The sequence below is a fragment of the Sarcophilus harrisii genome, chromosome 1 (genome assembly GCF_902635505.1).
Source record: "Sarcophilus harrisii chromosome 1, mSarHar1.11, whole genome shotgun sequence".
NCBI classification, from domain to species: Eukaryota; Metazoa; Chordata; class Mammalia; order Dasyuromorphia; family Dasyuridae; genus Sarcophilus; species Sarcophilus harrisii.
The window spans coordinates 146,364,639-146,377,321 of record NC_045426.1 but is presented as its reverse complement, the minus strand read 5'-3'; the positions used below and the strand labels follow the sequence as shown (position 1 = coordinate 146,377,321).

At 31.8% G+C, this 12,683-nt stretch overlaps 1 protein-coding gene across 3 annotated transcripts in view; it reads right to left on the bottom strand.

Moving 5' to 3' along the window:
* The window catches only part of GPBP1 (GC-rich promoter binding protein 1), a 96,240-nt gene that overhangs the window by 11,391 nt on the left and 72,166 nt on the right, over positions 1-12,683 (bottom strand). For all 3 annotated transcript variants that reach the window (XM_031965271.1, XM_031965265.1, XM_031965281.1), the window contains 4 exons: positions 11,013-11,079; positions 7,596-7,780; positions 5,904-6,044; positions 1,828-1,992 (listed from right to left, as the gene is read on the bottom strand). In XM_031965271.1, the coding sequence (XP_031821131.1) occupies positions 1,828-1,992; positions 5,904-6,044; positions 7,596-7,780; positions 11,013-11,079 (558 nt within the window). The remainder of the gene's footprint in view (positions 1-1,827; positions 1,993-5,903; positions 6,045-7,595; positions 7,781-11,012; positions 11,080-12,683) is intronic.

Here is a 12,683-nt window from a genome sequence, read left to right as displayed (position 1 = left end):
TGCCCTTTTCATAGAACCTGTACACAGTTGAAAATACTTCAGTAGAAAGGCAATGTATACCTGCAATGCTAGTCAGAATATACTGTTTCTTAAAGAATATTAGGGTAAAATATTATTCCAATAAGGAATTTCTGCCAGCATGGAATTGCAGGAAGAGATTAATTAAGGTTAATAGCCACTTTAGTAAGAACTGATAACTTGCCACTGACAGGAAGATAAGTTCATGACTGCAACAATTGGCAATGGCTATTTTCTATCTCCTGTTCTTCACCAAAGAGCCTGGAATACATTAGATGCTAACATGTACTCCTTAGAGCTCAATGAGAAGATGAAAGGAAATTAAGATAAGTAAATTCAGAGAATCAAGAGTTGCAAACTAATCAAAAAGACTTACTTTAGTAGAAAAACAAAAAAAGCATTGCACACTTTTCTCCCTCTCTATTCTTCCCAAACTCACTCTAAGAAGCTAGGTGGCAGGGAAGATAGAAGCACTGAGTCTGAAATCATTAAGACCCTACTTTGAACCCGGTCTCAATCATTCATTAACTATATGATCTTATACAAATTATTTAAACTTGTTTGCCTCAGTTTCCTCATCTGTGAAATGAGATTACTACACTGGCACCTACTTCTACTAGCTGTTGTGAAGATCAAACAAGTTAATTGTAAAACACTTAGCACGCTGCACTTTAGTACTACATGTTGTTATTCAGTCATGTCCAATACTTTGTGACTCCATTGGGGGTTTTCTTGGGCAGAAATATTAAAGTGGTTTGCTATTTTCTTATCTAGCTCACTTGACAGATGAAGAAACTGAAGCAAACAGGGTGAAGTGACTTGCCCAGGATCACAAAACTATTAAGTGTCTGAGATTAGATTTGAATTCTGGAAGAAGAGTGTTCCTAACTCTAGGCCTACCACTGTTCACTATGTTACCTAGCTGCCGTAAATACAATATAAATGCTAGCTATTACTATTATTAATAAAAGCTTTTATTATGAACTTGAGAAATTTCCATTACATATTAAAAGCTTAAGCACATAAGATCAAATGCATCATTAGTCTGACAAAATCTTATTGGCTTAGTGAATTTACCAAACATCTTATGTGTTCACATGTTCTTTTTCCCTTCCTCATTATCAATACTGTTATTCATAGCATTATTAATCATGAACAAGAGTTGTATCACAGGATAAGCAAGGATTAGTTTAGATCTAATCCACTACAGAGAGTACCCTCAAAAATCAATGTACTCACACAATCATTAGAGCACTGTTAGTTTTAACTTGGTTATAATCAAAAGCAATATGGCATACAGAAGAGTGAGAAAGCCTTCGAAACAGAAGGATCTGGGTTCAACTTTTGCCTCTGAAACATAATGGCTCTCAATGCTTTATATAACTGTGACAATAGTAAGAGAACAGGTGCCCCCCTTGCATTGTTACAGAAAGGTTTTGCTTAACTAAAAGTATCCACAAAGCGTAATCATATGTCCAGTACAAAATAACAGTAATGAAACAACTTTTATTTTCATATAGTTCTTTTGACTTTTCTTTATATTCTTTCTGCATGTCTTTATTTAATTAATTCATTATTTCATCATATTCACTAATTTCTTATAGTAACAATAATCTATCACAAATATTTAATTATAATTTCTTAACTGTGCTTGTTATCTTATGTGGCAACTGTCTATTTTAATCATTAATTTTATGTACTAAAATTAATCTGAGCATATTGACTGTGCTTAATCTATATTAACCATCTGATTGAGAAATGAATGTACCAGTACTTAACCTACATCCATCAAAGGTTAAAAACTGTTACCTTTTCTGGTCCAATATGACTTCCATCTTCATGTTCTTCCTCCACTCTGTCCCTTTTCAATGCTTTTAAGAATTCACTCTTCTTATCAGTGCGCATCCGGGTCAGTTTGGTTAGACGAGGCTGATTAAGTTTGTCCACAGGAGAAGAGGAATTTGAGCGATTACACTAATGAAAAAGATACAAATATAACGATCAATTCCTGGGACGGAAATAACTCTAGAAAACTAAACATAAAAAAGTTTTTTTTCCCCCACAAAGTAGTAACTAAATTCACTAAATTAATATGGCTTTTGATCTGTAGTTAACATAAGAATATATAACATTTTCCTACATTTCCCATACATTCAAATTTGGGGAAAAAAACTTACAACACAAATTTCCTTTTATAAACAACAGCACAGAACCTGTGAGAGATGGATTGTCACCAATGGGGCTTAAAACTAAGATTTTTATTTTTTTTTAGCGCTTTACTCAATTCACTGCAACAATATTAAGCACTTCGTTAACTAGAGCTATCTCTCCTTTCAATTACTGTTCCCTTCCCTTCATAATTAATGTTAGTTCCTAAGTCTCCAGATATTTCTTGCAACTAATTATACCATAATCACCTAATTTAAAGTTTTATCAACTCCTGATTCAGTTATTATACTAGCCTTCTCACTGATCTTCCTGCCTCCAGTTTCTTCCCTCTCCAAAACATCCTTCAAAGTTGCCAAACATATATTCCTAAAATTGTTCAAGAAGTTTCGGATCACTCTCTCTTGCCTCTCATTTCTAGAGTCTGGAATAAAATACAAACTCTTTTGTTTTGACATTTAAAGGATTTCGCCATCTATATCTCCAGATTGATTAAATATTCCTCACTCCTTTTATGCACTCTTATCAACCTGCTATTGCTGTTCTGCTTAAATACTATCTCTGTATTCATGACTCTAAACCCATTCCAACTCATTTTCTTGCTATTTGGATCTTCCTTTAAGGTTTAGTCTAAGTACAAACTCCTACAAGAAACCTTTTCTCATTTACCCAACTGTCAGTCCCTCCCCTCCCCAGAAATTATTTTGAATTTTTAATCAATTCATCTCTTTGTATATCTATTTTCTCTGTCCCCTTGTAATTTAAGATTCCTGCTGCCAGAGACTATTGTTTGTCTCTTTTTATCCCTAGCACAATACACTGAGGTGCTGCATATTGGATAAAGAGTATTGGTTTCCACCCCCCCCCCAAAAAAAAACCTATATTTAAGACTTGCTTCTTAAACTTAATGGCTATGAAAAAATAGGCAAATAATAAATTATCATGCCTCAGGCAATTCTAAGACTTTCTTTTGCAGATGTGTGGCTGGGCTTCATCAGTGGAAGAAATTTCCACACTGTAACATCCCTAAACTCAGGTGAAATTACAGATCTAGACAAAACAAACAAGGAATCAACAATCTAGTGCCTTACTCAGAGCCAGACTCACAGCAGTGACTAATATTTGTTGAACAAAGCTTCACAAAAATGAACATTGAATATTATGTGTTTGGAAAAATAAAATACTATTGAGCAAGTAAAATAAAATAAAATAATTTGACAATTGGGAGGAAAAAAGAAATATCTGTTGAATTGAATTTATGAGAGGGACTGGTTAAGTGGCTAAATTACTTTGTATTTTTAATCAATTCATCTCCATAGTAATTTAAGATCTCTGCTGTCAGAAACTATTTTATGTCTCTTTAGATCCCTAGCACAATATGCTGGGATGATCATACTGGATAAAAAGTATTGGTTCCTCTCTCAGGACTTTTCATCACAAAGAGCAAAGATGTTTCTCAGCAATGAGAATTTTCTATTAACTAGAGCTCACAAAAATGAGCAGGTGAAGGACGTTATTTAACTGCATTACTACTGTAGCAGTTGACCCTATTAACCATCTTTTTAATGTGTTTTTCTCAGTATATACACAGAGAATCTCCTATATAGTTTCTCCTATCCAGATCTCTATGGTAAAGGGACCTTCTATCTTCTTCCTGATGGTTCCTCTCCTCAGTCTTTTTAGCCAGATCAGAATCATCAATATCATGATGTCCAAGTACAATGTCAGTATGATACAATGAAAAAACCCTATACTACAAGTTGAAACAGATACTCATGCTCCTATCTTCCATTAACTGTGTAGCTTCAAGTCACTTCAGCTATCAGTTTTCTCCCATAAAACAAGAATTAAGAATATTTAAGCTTTCTCTTTGTATTTCTCTAAATTCTCCTGTTTGATAGTATAGAGAATCCCAAAGGAAACTGATCATCCTAAGCAGTTTGAAATATGTTATTATACTGGTATCTCCTGAAATTTTTAAGTCAAGGTAATGCAGCTATTCATAGACATATGAAGCTTTCTAGGTATGGGAATTATGTTCCCAGTAAGTAAGATTATGTTCCCTTAATTTTCTTTCTTCTTTCTTTACCCTGAGGTAGAAAGGATAGCTATGCAAATAAATGGCAGCATTTAAACATAGTAAAATAAAAACTTTTTATTTTTTTATTAAAAATTAATTTTTTATTTAAAAAATGTTTGCTAAGAGAACAGAGTAAAAGGTCATTTTACACAAATTGTACAAATACTATAATGAAACTTTTTTTTCTTTTTCCATAAGAACTATACTCTCAATAATCAGAATTTCTACCTATTTATTACCAACAAAGTCCAATAACAAGGACAAAAACAGAAATTGCTTTTAAAATAAATGTAGACAATATGAAATAGTTGGCAGTCTACTTGCCAAGACAAACCCAGGAACTATGTGAACATATTTACAAAACACCTTTCACACAAATAAAATCAGTTCTATACAAAGGGAAAAATATTACTTGCTCATGGGTGGACTAAGCCAATATAATAAAAATTACAATTCTATATAAATTAATCTATTAAGTAACATACCAAACATACAAAAGAAAATTTAAGTAAACATACCAAACAAACCAAATTCAAATATTACTTTATTGAACTGAAAAGATAACAAAATTCATCTGAAAGAACAAGTCAAGAATATCAAGGAAATTAATGGAGAAAAAATGTGAAGGAAGGTGGTCTAAGCAGACTAGATTTCAAACTATATTTATTATAAATCAGCAATCATCAAAACAATCTATTACTGGCTAAGAAATAAAATGGTAGATCAGTGGAATAGATTAAATACCCAATACAATAATCCTGTGTTTAATAAACACAAAGATCCAGATTTTTGTTACAAGAACTCACCATTTGACAAAAACTTCTGAGAAAATTGGAAAACCATTTGGCAGAAACTAGGAATAGATCAACCCCTCCCACTGTATACCAAGATAACATACATAATTTAGATATATACATAATTTAGATATATAAAGTGATAAGAAACATAGGAGAGCATTACAGCACATAAAATTGATCATTTTAGTTACACTGACTTACACTGACACAAACAAAACTAATATGCAGCCAGGAAAGCAGAAGGCTAGGGAAAACTTTATACCAAGTTTTTTCTGAAAAAACAAAAAAACCTCATCTCTCAAATAGAGAACTAAATCTAATTTATAAAAATAAGAGTCACTCCACAATCAATAGTTAAAGAATATGAATAAGAAGTTTACTCCAAGGAACCAACAACACTTTTTTTATCAGGATGCAAAGGATTGGGAGAAGGGTAGACAACCCATGTAAACAAAAAAAGCTTTAAGACTAATAGTTCTCTGACTCAGAATAATTCAGAAGCACTTGGAAAACAAAGTTCCACTAACATATGATGACTCCAGGTCTAATGCTCTATATACATTGTGCCACCTAGCAGCTTCAAATAAAACAAGAAAAAATTTTAAAAATTAATAAAAAATATTAAAAAGTATTCTCAAGTATTATTTTCTTCCTAAACAAAAAGCAGAACAAATAATAAAATTACCAAATGTTCACTATTTTTCAGAGAGGGTTCAAAAATACTTAATATACTTCATATCCACATAATATATACATCATTCACTTAACTTTATTTTCACTCCATGTTTATGGCATCACTAGGATATAAATACCTGATAAATGACATAAAAATATTACTATACCTCTTTAACTGAATTTGTTGATACACTAAAATTCTTGGCAGTTGATTTGAAGGCATTAAAGTTGCCAATGCCGTATGTCGACTCATGAGGGTAAGGAGTTCCAACTTTATTTTCTTTAGTTTGGCTTTTCCATTGTGTAGGCTAAATAAAGAAATACATATCAGGTATATAGTTACTGTCTTTAAAAAAAAATAAAGATAGCAAAAGAATTAAACATGCTGCAATGTTTTGGCAAAAAATTATAGGAAAACAATATTATAGTTTTTTTAAAAAGGCATTTTTATTTTTTTTTAATTTATTTTTATTTTTTTGCTGAAGCAATTGGGCTTAAGTGACTTGCCCAGGGTCACACAGCTAGGAGGTATTAATTGTCTGAGACCAGATTTGAACTCAGGTCTTCCTGACTTCAGGGCTGGTGCTCTATCCACTGTGCCATCTAGCTGCCCCAAAAAAGGCATTTTTACAAGACTTTCTAATTACTGTTAACTCAGATCTCTACTATTTTAAAAAGAGAAAATATATGTTATCCATGTGAATGGCTTAAGAAAAAAAAAATGGAAGTAGAAATTTATTTAGTCAACAGATTTCTCCCCTACTTTCAAGCAAAATATTGAAGAATTTCCAAAAATCATGGTAGCTTCTTATAAAATACATCTTCTTTTCTACCAGGTAAATAGCATAATAGAGAAAAGGATGCTCTAGGTTATTATAATCTAGTGACAAGTCACTAAACTCTTAGTTTAACTCAGAAGAAATCCAGGTATCCAGATATTCTTGGGGACAAAAGTCATTTCAGTTTTGCCATTTGTAAAGTAGGGGACAAAGTTGCTTGTTCATAAGTGGGTGCCTCAGTTTATGCTGAATTTAATTTGTACTACTTGCTGCATTAGGGTTATTCTGAGAAAAGCATTTTGTAAACTTTCCAATTGTTTTTATGTCAATTGTGCTAATAAGACAAAGTATATGCTTTCTTTCCTCCTACTATCTCTATTAAGCCTTGCTGATTCCCACAATTGACACTTCCTATCTCTCAAAGGATTTCTCAACTTACTGTGAATTCTATCTAATGAATGTGCCATTAGATCCCTAAAGTAGGTAAGTTTTATGTAAGAATATTTCCCACAGCCCATTACATGACTCAATTGCAATCTAAAATATTATAAAGTTATTTATATAGATTTCTAAACTTGTAAAGTTATTTTCTCAATTTATACAAAGAGTCAATCGTTAAGCCAGGAAGATCATAGTGGAAATCCTATTTCTGTCACAGACTAAATAACCTAGTAAGTCATTTAACATCACAATGCTCTAGTCAACTCTAAAAACTACAAATTGCATTAAAGAAAAAAAAGTTGTCAACCAGCATTATTAAAGAAAAGCTTCTTCAACTGGGAGTTTTCTATACTAAAGAAACCACATGTCCTGCCCCTAACTCTAAATGTCTCACGTTAGGCATCTATTTTGTACTATAATAGAGCGACAGAACAAAGATTTGAGTTGTGAAGTAGTTTTAAAATATAATTCAAATTAAGAAGAAATAATGGATCAGATACAGCCATTGAGAAATGAACAAACTGGTACAATTTTTCACAACATGTTTTAAATTAGTACTACTACTATATAAGCATATAGTTTTAAGTACTTTGGGGGAAAGGAAGGGGAAGAGACAAACAAAACAAACAAAATCTTTACCTTTGTAGGTGGAGCAGCAGGTTTAGGGACTAATCCTTTATAAACACTTGGACCAGTTCCATTTTTAACTGGCTGAGAATGAAGATTTCCTACTGCAGGGAATCCAGATATCTGTAAATCTTTTGTACTACCTTTTTTAATGACCAGCATTCTTGGAGCTCTAGATTTAGGATTCAGAGGATATTCTGCATAAACAAATAATGAATTATAGTTATTTTTCCTTTCATCTTAAAATAAACCAACAATAACAAAATAACTTAGCCCAATCACATTATTTTTGTGATCATAACTATTTAAAGTCTCATGTTTTTGGAGTAAATTAAACCACATATTCAATGGATGCTTAAAAACTAACATTACAATTGAATAAAAGTTATTTGATGTCAACAGATTTTATACCTTTCTGGTAACTATACAACATTTAGTATGGTTGAGAAACCAACCATCATTATTTAGGACTAAATATAAAGAATGAGATACATTTATGGACATTACTAAGAGAGAAATTTGTTTTGCTTGACTATGTTACAAGGATTTTGTGTTAAACAAAAGGAAAATAAATGCTTGTTAACTGAAAAAAAATTTTTTTTATTAGAAAAATTCACCAGGTGTAAATGTTAATTTCATTCTTTATGTTTTAATCATTATCTTGAAAAAAATGCTTTCGTTTTTAGACTACAATGAACTCTTGCAATATATAGTACTTATATTCTTCTCTCTCAACCTAGTTCCTTTGATTACCCCTGCCATGAAGTTGCGACCAGCAAACATCCTACTTCTTCTAATTTTAAGAAAAAAAGAAATGATTGTGGTTACCAATAAGTGTTGCCTCAAGCTCTGAAGAAAGCTTTTTGAAAGGTTGCTACAATTGCCAGTAGCCTCAAATTAAGGAAAAAACTATTCCTAAAGTTCAGAATAACCCAAGGCCCAGTTGTCACAACCATCTTATAGTGAGGCATAATTCACTAGTTCATGAGGGAGGAAAGTATCTCTATAATAAATTCTGTAAATCAAGTTCAGAGTAGTCTGTTTAAGAATACAAAGTATGAGAAAGAAAGTATTATGATTAGCTACATTTTAAATTCTGCTATTTTGTACTGAGTGACTAGTGATTAACACAAGCAAACACACATAAAAGTTTAAAAAAAAATTTATGAAGCAATGCTCAAGACCAACAAATGTTTCTTAATAAAAAAGAAACCACCACTTGCAACAATCACAAAAAGAGCTCTTCACAGATGATTCCCAAATGTGTGTATTCCACTCTAATCTGGGCTCTTTATTCTAATCTCCCACCTCCAACTACGACATGAACCATTCCCTCCCCTTCACCTTATTTTATCTATACCCAGCCTCCCAACTTCCCTATGTCTGTTACCGGCACTTGGGTCATCAAAGCTCAAACCCCCAGTCACTTTCAATTATTATATCTCACCACACATAAAATAATCTTCTAAGCCCTATTGCTTTCTATTTTCACATCATCTCTGGATTTTCCTTCCCCTTTCTACTCACAGTGCTTTGCATTGATATTAATATAGTGAGCTACCAAATTACCTGTAGCAATAGATGAAAGGGGATATAACTTGAACAGTGGAAAAATCCAAAAACCACGTAAAATAAATTTTCTGTTACACATAGGCAAATCAACCTTCAGGTAGTCTATATTATCTTGAACAAATCTCTCTCACATATTTATTCATTATTTGGTCAACAAACCTTTATCGATCCCCTACTATGGACAAGATAACTGTTCTGGGAATACAAAGATGAACAAAGGTGGTCAGTGTCCTGAAAAAGCTTATCATTTTAGTAGGAAAGACAGTTCATAAATAAATATAGCTATTAAAATAAAAATCTAACCTATTTACTTCATTAATAACTCAGATTACCAATATGTAGAATTTAATCCAATTATGACTGTTTTCTTGACATATAAACTTATTTACTTTACACACCAGTAAGTAATTTCAATCTACTCTAGGTGTCTTTGGGTGAAAAATTTGCATCAATTTTCAAGTATAACTGATTCCTAGAATGGAGGAGGGGGAAGAAGTTGTTAAGTGGGAAACTAAACAGCTTCTCAATATTACGTTTTTGAAATATAAACGTTATTTTGCCTGAAATGAATTTCTAAAAAATTAATACTTATATTCAAAGTATTCAAGAATGCACTCTCCCCCCCGAAGCAAACAAATAATCAGAATTATTTTAAATTCCTCTTAGTGCAAATAATTACAAATTGAGAATTTATCCCATTTTCTTTGCTTAGTTTTTGAATCACATTTTGTTTTAGCTTTATCTCCCTAATTATTCTTCATGTCTAACACAATAACTAGCACTAACATAGCACTTTAAGGTTTTACAAAGTGCTTTATAAGAATTACCTCATTTTATCCCTATATCCATTGTTCTATCTAGCTGCCTCAATAATAAATATTAAAATTAATCACCATTTCTTAAGTATCAACTTATAGAAGAAACCAGTGCCAAAATTGGTTGTTAATCAGTTGACAATTAAAATTGTCAAAATTAATCTAAAAACAGATCGGAAACATATAGGTAAAATTGAGTGCCCTGTCACTTTTCTTCACTCTTCTTTACTCTTCTCCATTAAACTGTCCCTCCAACATTTTCAGTTTTAATGTCTACAACACTGAATATTTTGGTATTTATATTTTTGATATTTTCTCCAAAGTCTTTTGGGCTTTTTGGTAAATACAGAGCTTCAATTTTTCCACTTGACCTTACAAAGCACACTTGTTAATCATCAGAGGGGAAATACATTATAGAAATCATACATAAAATACACCTAGCTTTCCCATGGAGAATTTTATTTTCCCATTTCTTGAATACAAGGTTAGCCAATGGATACAACCAATAAAGTGATCAGTACTTGTAAACATTAAGAGCTAAGGCAAGGGGGAAAGTGAGTAGTAAATATGCTGCCTTTCTTACAAATAAAAATTATGCCTTCTCACCTAAACTCTATTTCTGCTAAAGGAACAATCAGTTTTTCAGGTTTACCACTTCTGAATTATTCTTGACTCTTCATAATCCATGTTATATATTCTCAGCTTCATTTTACAATTCTTTGCTTCCCTATATACACTTTTTTTTTAGAATTCTGGCCAAACCAGCTTTCTCTTCACAGTACTCCATCTCCATATACCCTTGCCTTTTTGCTGGTGGTCTCTCAATACCACAGTAACAGGTCCATTCCCTCAATCCTTTTAGCTCTTAGTCTCTCATTTATTTCAAGTACCAATTTCTACATGAAGCATTTCCTGATTTCAATTATTGCTAGTATTCTTCCCTCCATAACCATCTTATAAACAATTTTCCCCTTAGCTGCATTTAATTAAACAATATGTAAATACTATTTTATATTCCACATAGAGAACACAAAATACTTACCCCATACACCTGCAGCTAAAGATTTATTCTGATTTGGCTCTCTCTCATATTCAGGATTTAAAGATGGCTGAAAGAAAAGTTTGTGGGTTTAATTAATAGTGTTCAACTTCAAGACATAAATAAGAAAAAAAATCTAGTAAAAAAAAATTATTAAACTTTTAAAATTACTGATATGATACAATCAATTCCAAATTGCCAAAAGTCAATTATGCACAATTGAGTGTAATATAGCAAAAAGGCCACTTGCTTTAAAAAACAAATCATACTCTGATATTTACAACCCATGTGGCCTTGGTCAAATACCTTGACTTTCCTGGACTCATCTTTAAAATGGATTCCTCATCTATAAAATGGAATTAAACTAGATATCCTTTACAGACCCTTCCAATACTATCTTTTACCTGATGATATTAATATCAACAGAGATCTAAAAGTATCATCTATTCCCTAGCTTCTTAAATTGAGGTTTGTGACCACATTTGGGGTCTCATAACTGAATATGAGGATCATAAAAAGTGGATTTATTTTGTTTAATTTGCATACCTATTTTATATATCTATATACCTAGGGTCATGTAAAAGTTTCTCAGACAAAAAAGATTGAGAGAGCAAAAAGTTTAAAAAAACCCTTGATCTATTCAGTTAACATTATCACTATGCCCTTTCTTGGGATAAGAAGATAAAAGGCCTTTATTTCCCCAAACCAGAGAAAAACAACAAGTTTAGAACTGACTATTGTTTTATTTCAATCTTAAAACATTATCTACCTGACCTTAGGATGGAAAGGTGTACAGGGAAGAACTAAAATTCAAAAACTAGACTAGCTTGTAATTCTTGAGTCAGATCTTCAGATGTGGCCTTATGCTGAAACTAAATTACCAGAATATTCAAATATAAATGTCTTATAAATGTTTGATATCAATTATAGCTTAAGTACCATTAATTATCATTTGCTTTCTTATGCCATTTATGCATACAAGCACATACATTTCCACTTTCAGTTTTAAACTGAGACCAAGAACTATGTTTTAATAAGTCTTTTGACTCTCCCATGATACCTTGTTCATAGGGATTTAACAAATTATAAAACGAATTAATGAAAAAAAGTCTATAAATAATTTTTTTCATTGGCAGCATTTCTGGATTATATAAGCAGCTGTTCCCACTGGCATTAAAAAAAATCATTAGGGAATAAAGGTATAAACTCCCTTTATTAAAAAGTGTTTAGAACATCACAATAAATTTTTTTAAATGAGTACACTGTTGCAAATTATACTTTTTATCTGTAAAAGCTGGGTATAGACAGTGACATTCTTTTAAGTAATTAGAAAAAGAAAACATAAATGCAATAAAAGATAAGAGGAAATATTATGTATCCTGCAGTGTCAAAAATGCTGGCTTTGGAACCAAAGGACTTGTGTTCAAATCCAAGCTCTGTCATTTATTACTTATAAAACATTGCACAAATGGCTTCATTTCTCTTGGGACAAAGCATTTCCCTTCACATACATTTAAAAAAAAAAAAAACCAAAAAACACATACATCGTTAGAATCGATGGCCTCTAATGTTTTTTCTAGCTATGTTCTATGATCCTATATAACTTTTGAGGTCCTTTCCAAGTCTGAATATACTGTCCTATGAACTTTTGCCTTTCCTCTAGCTCCTATATAT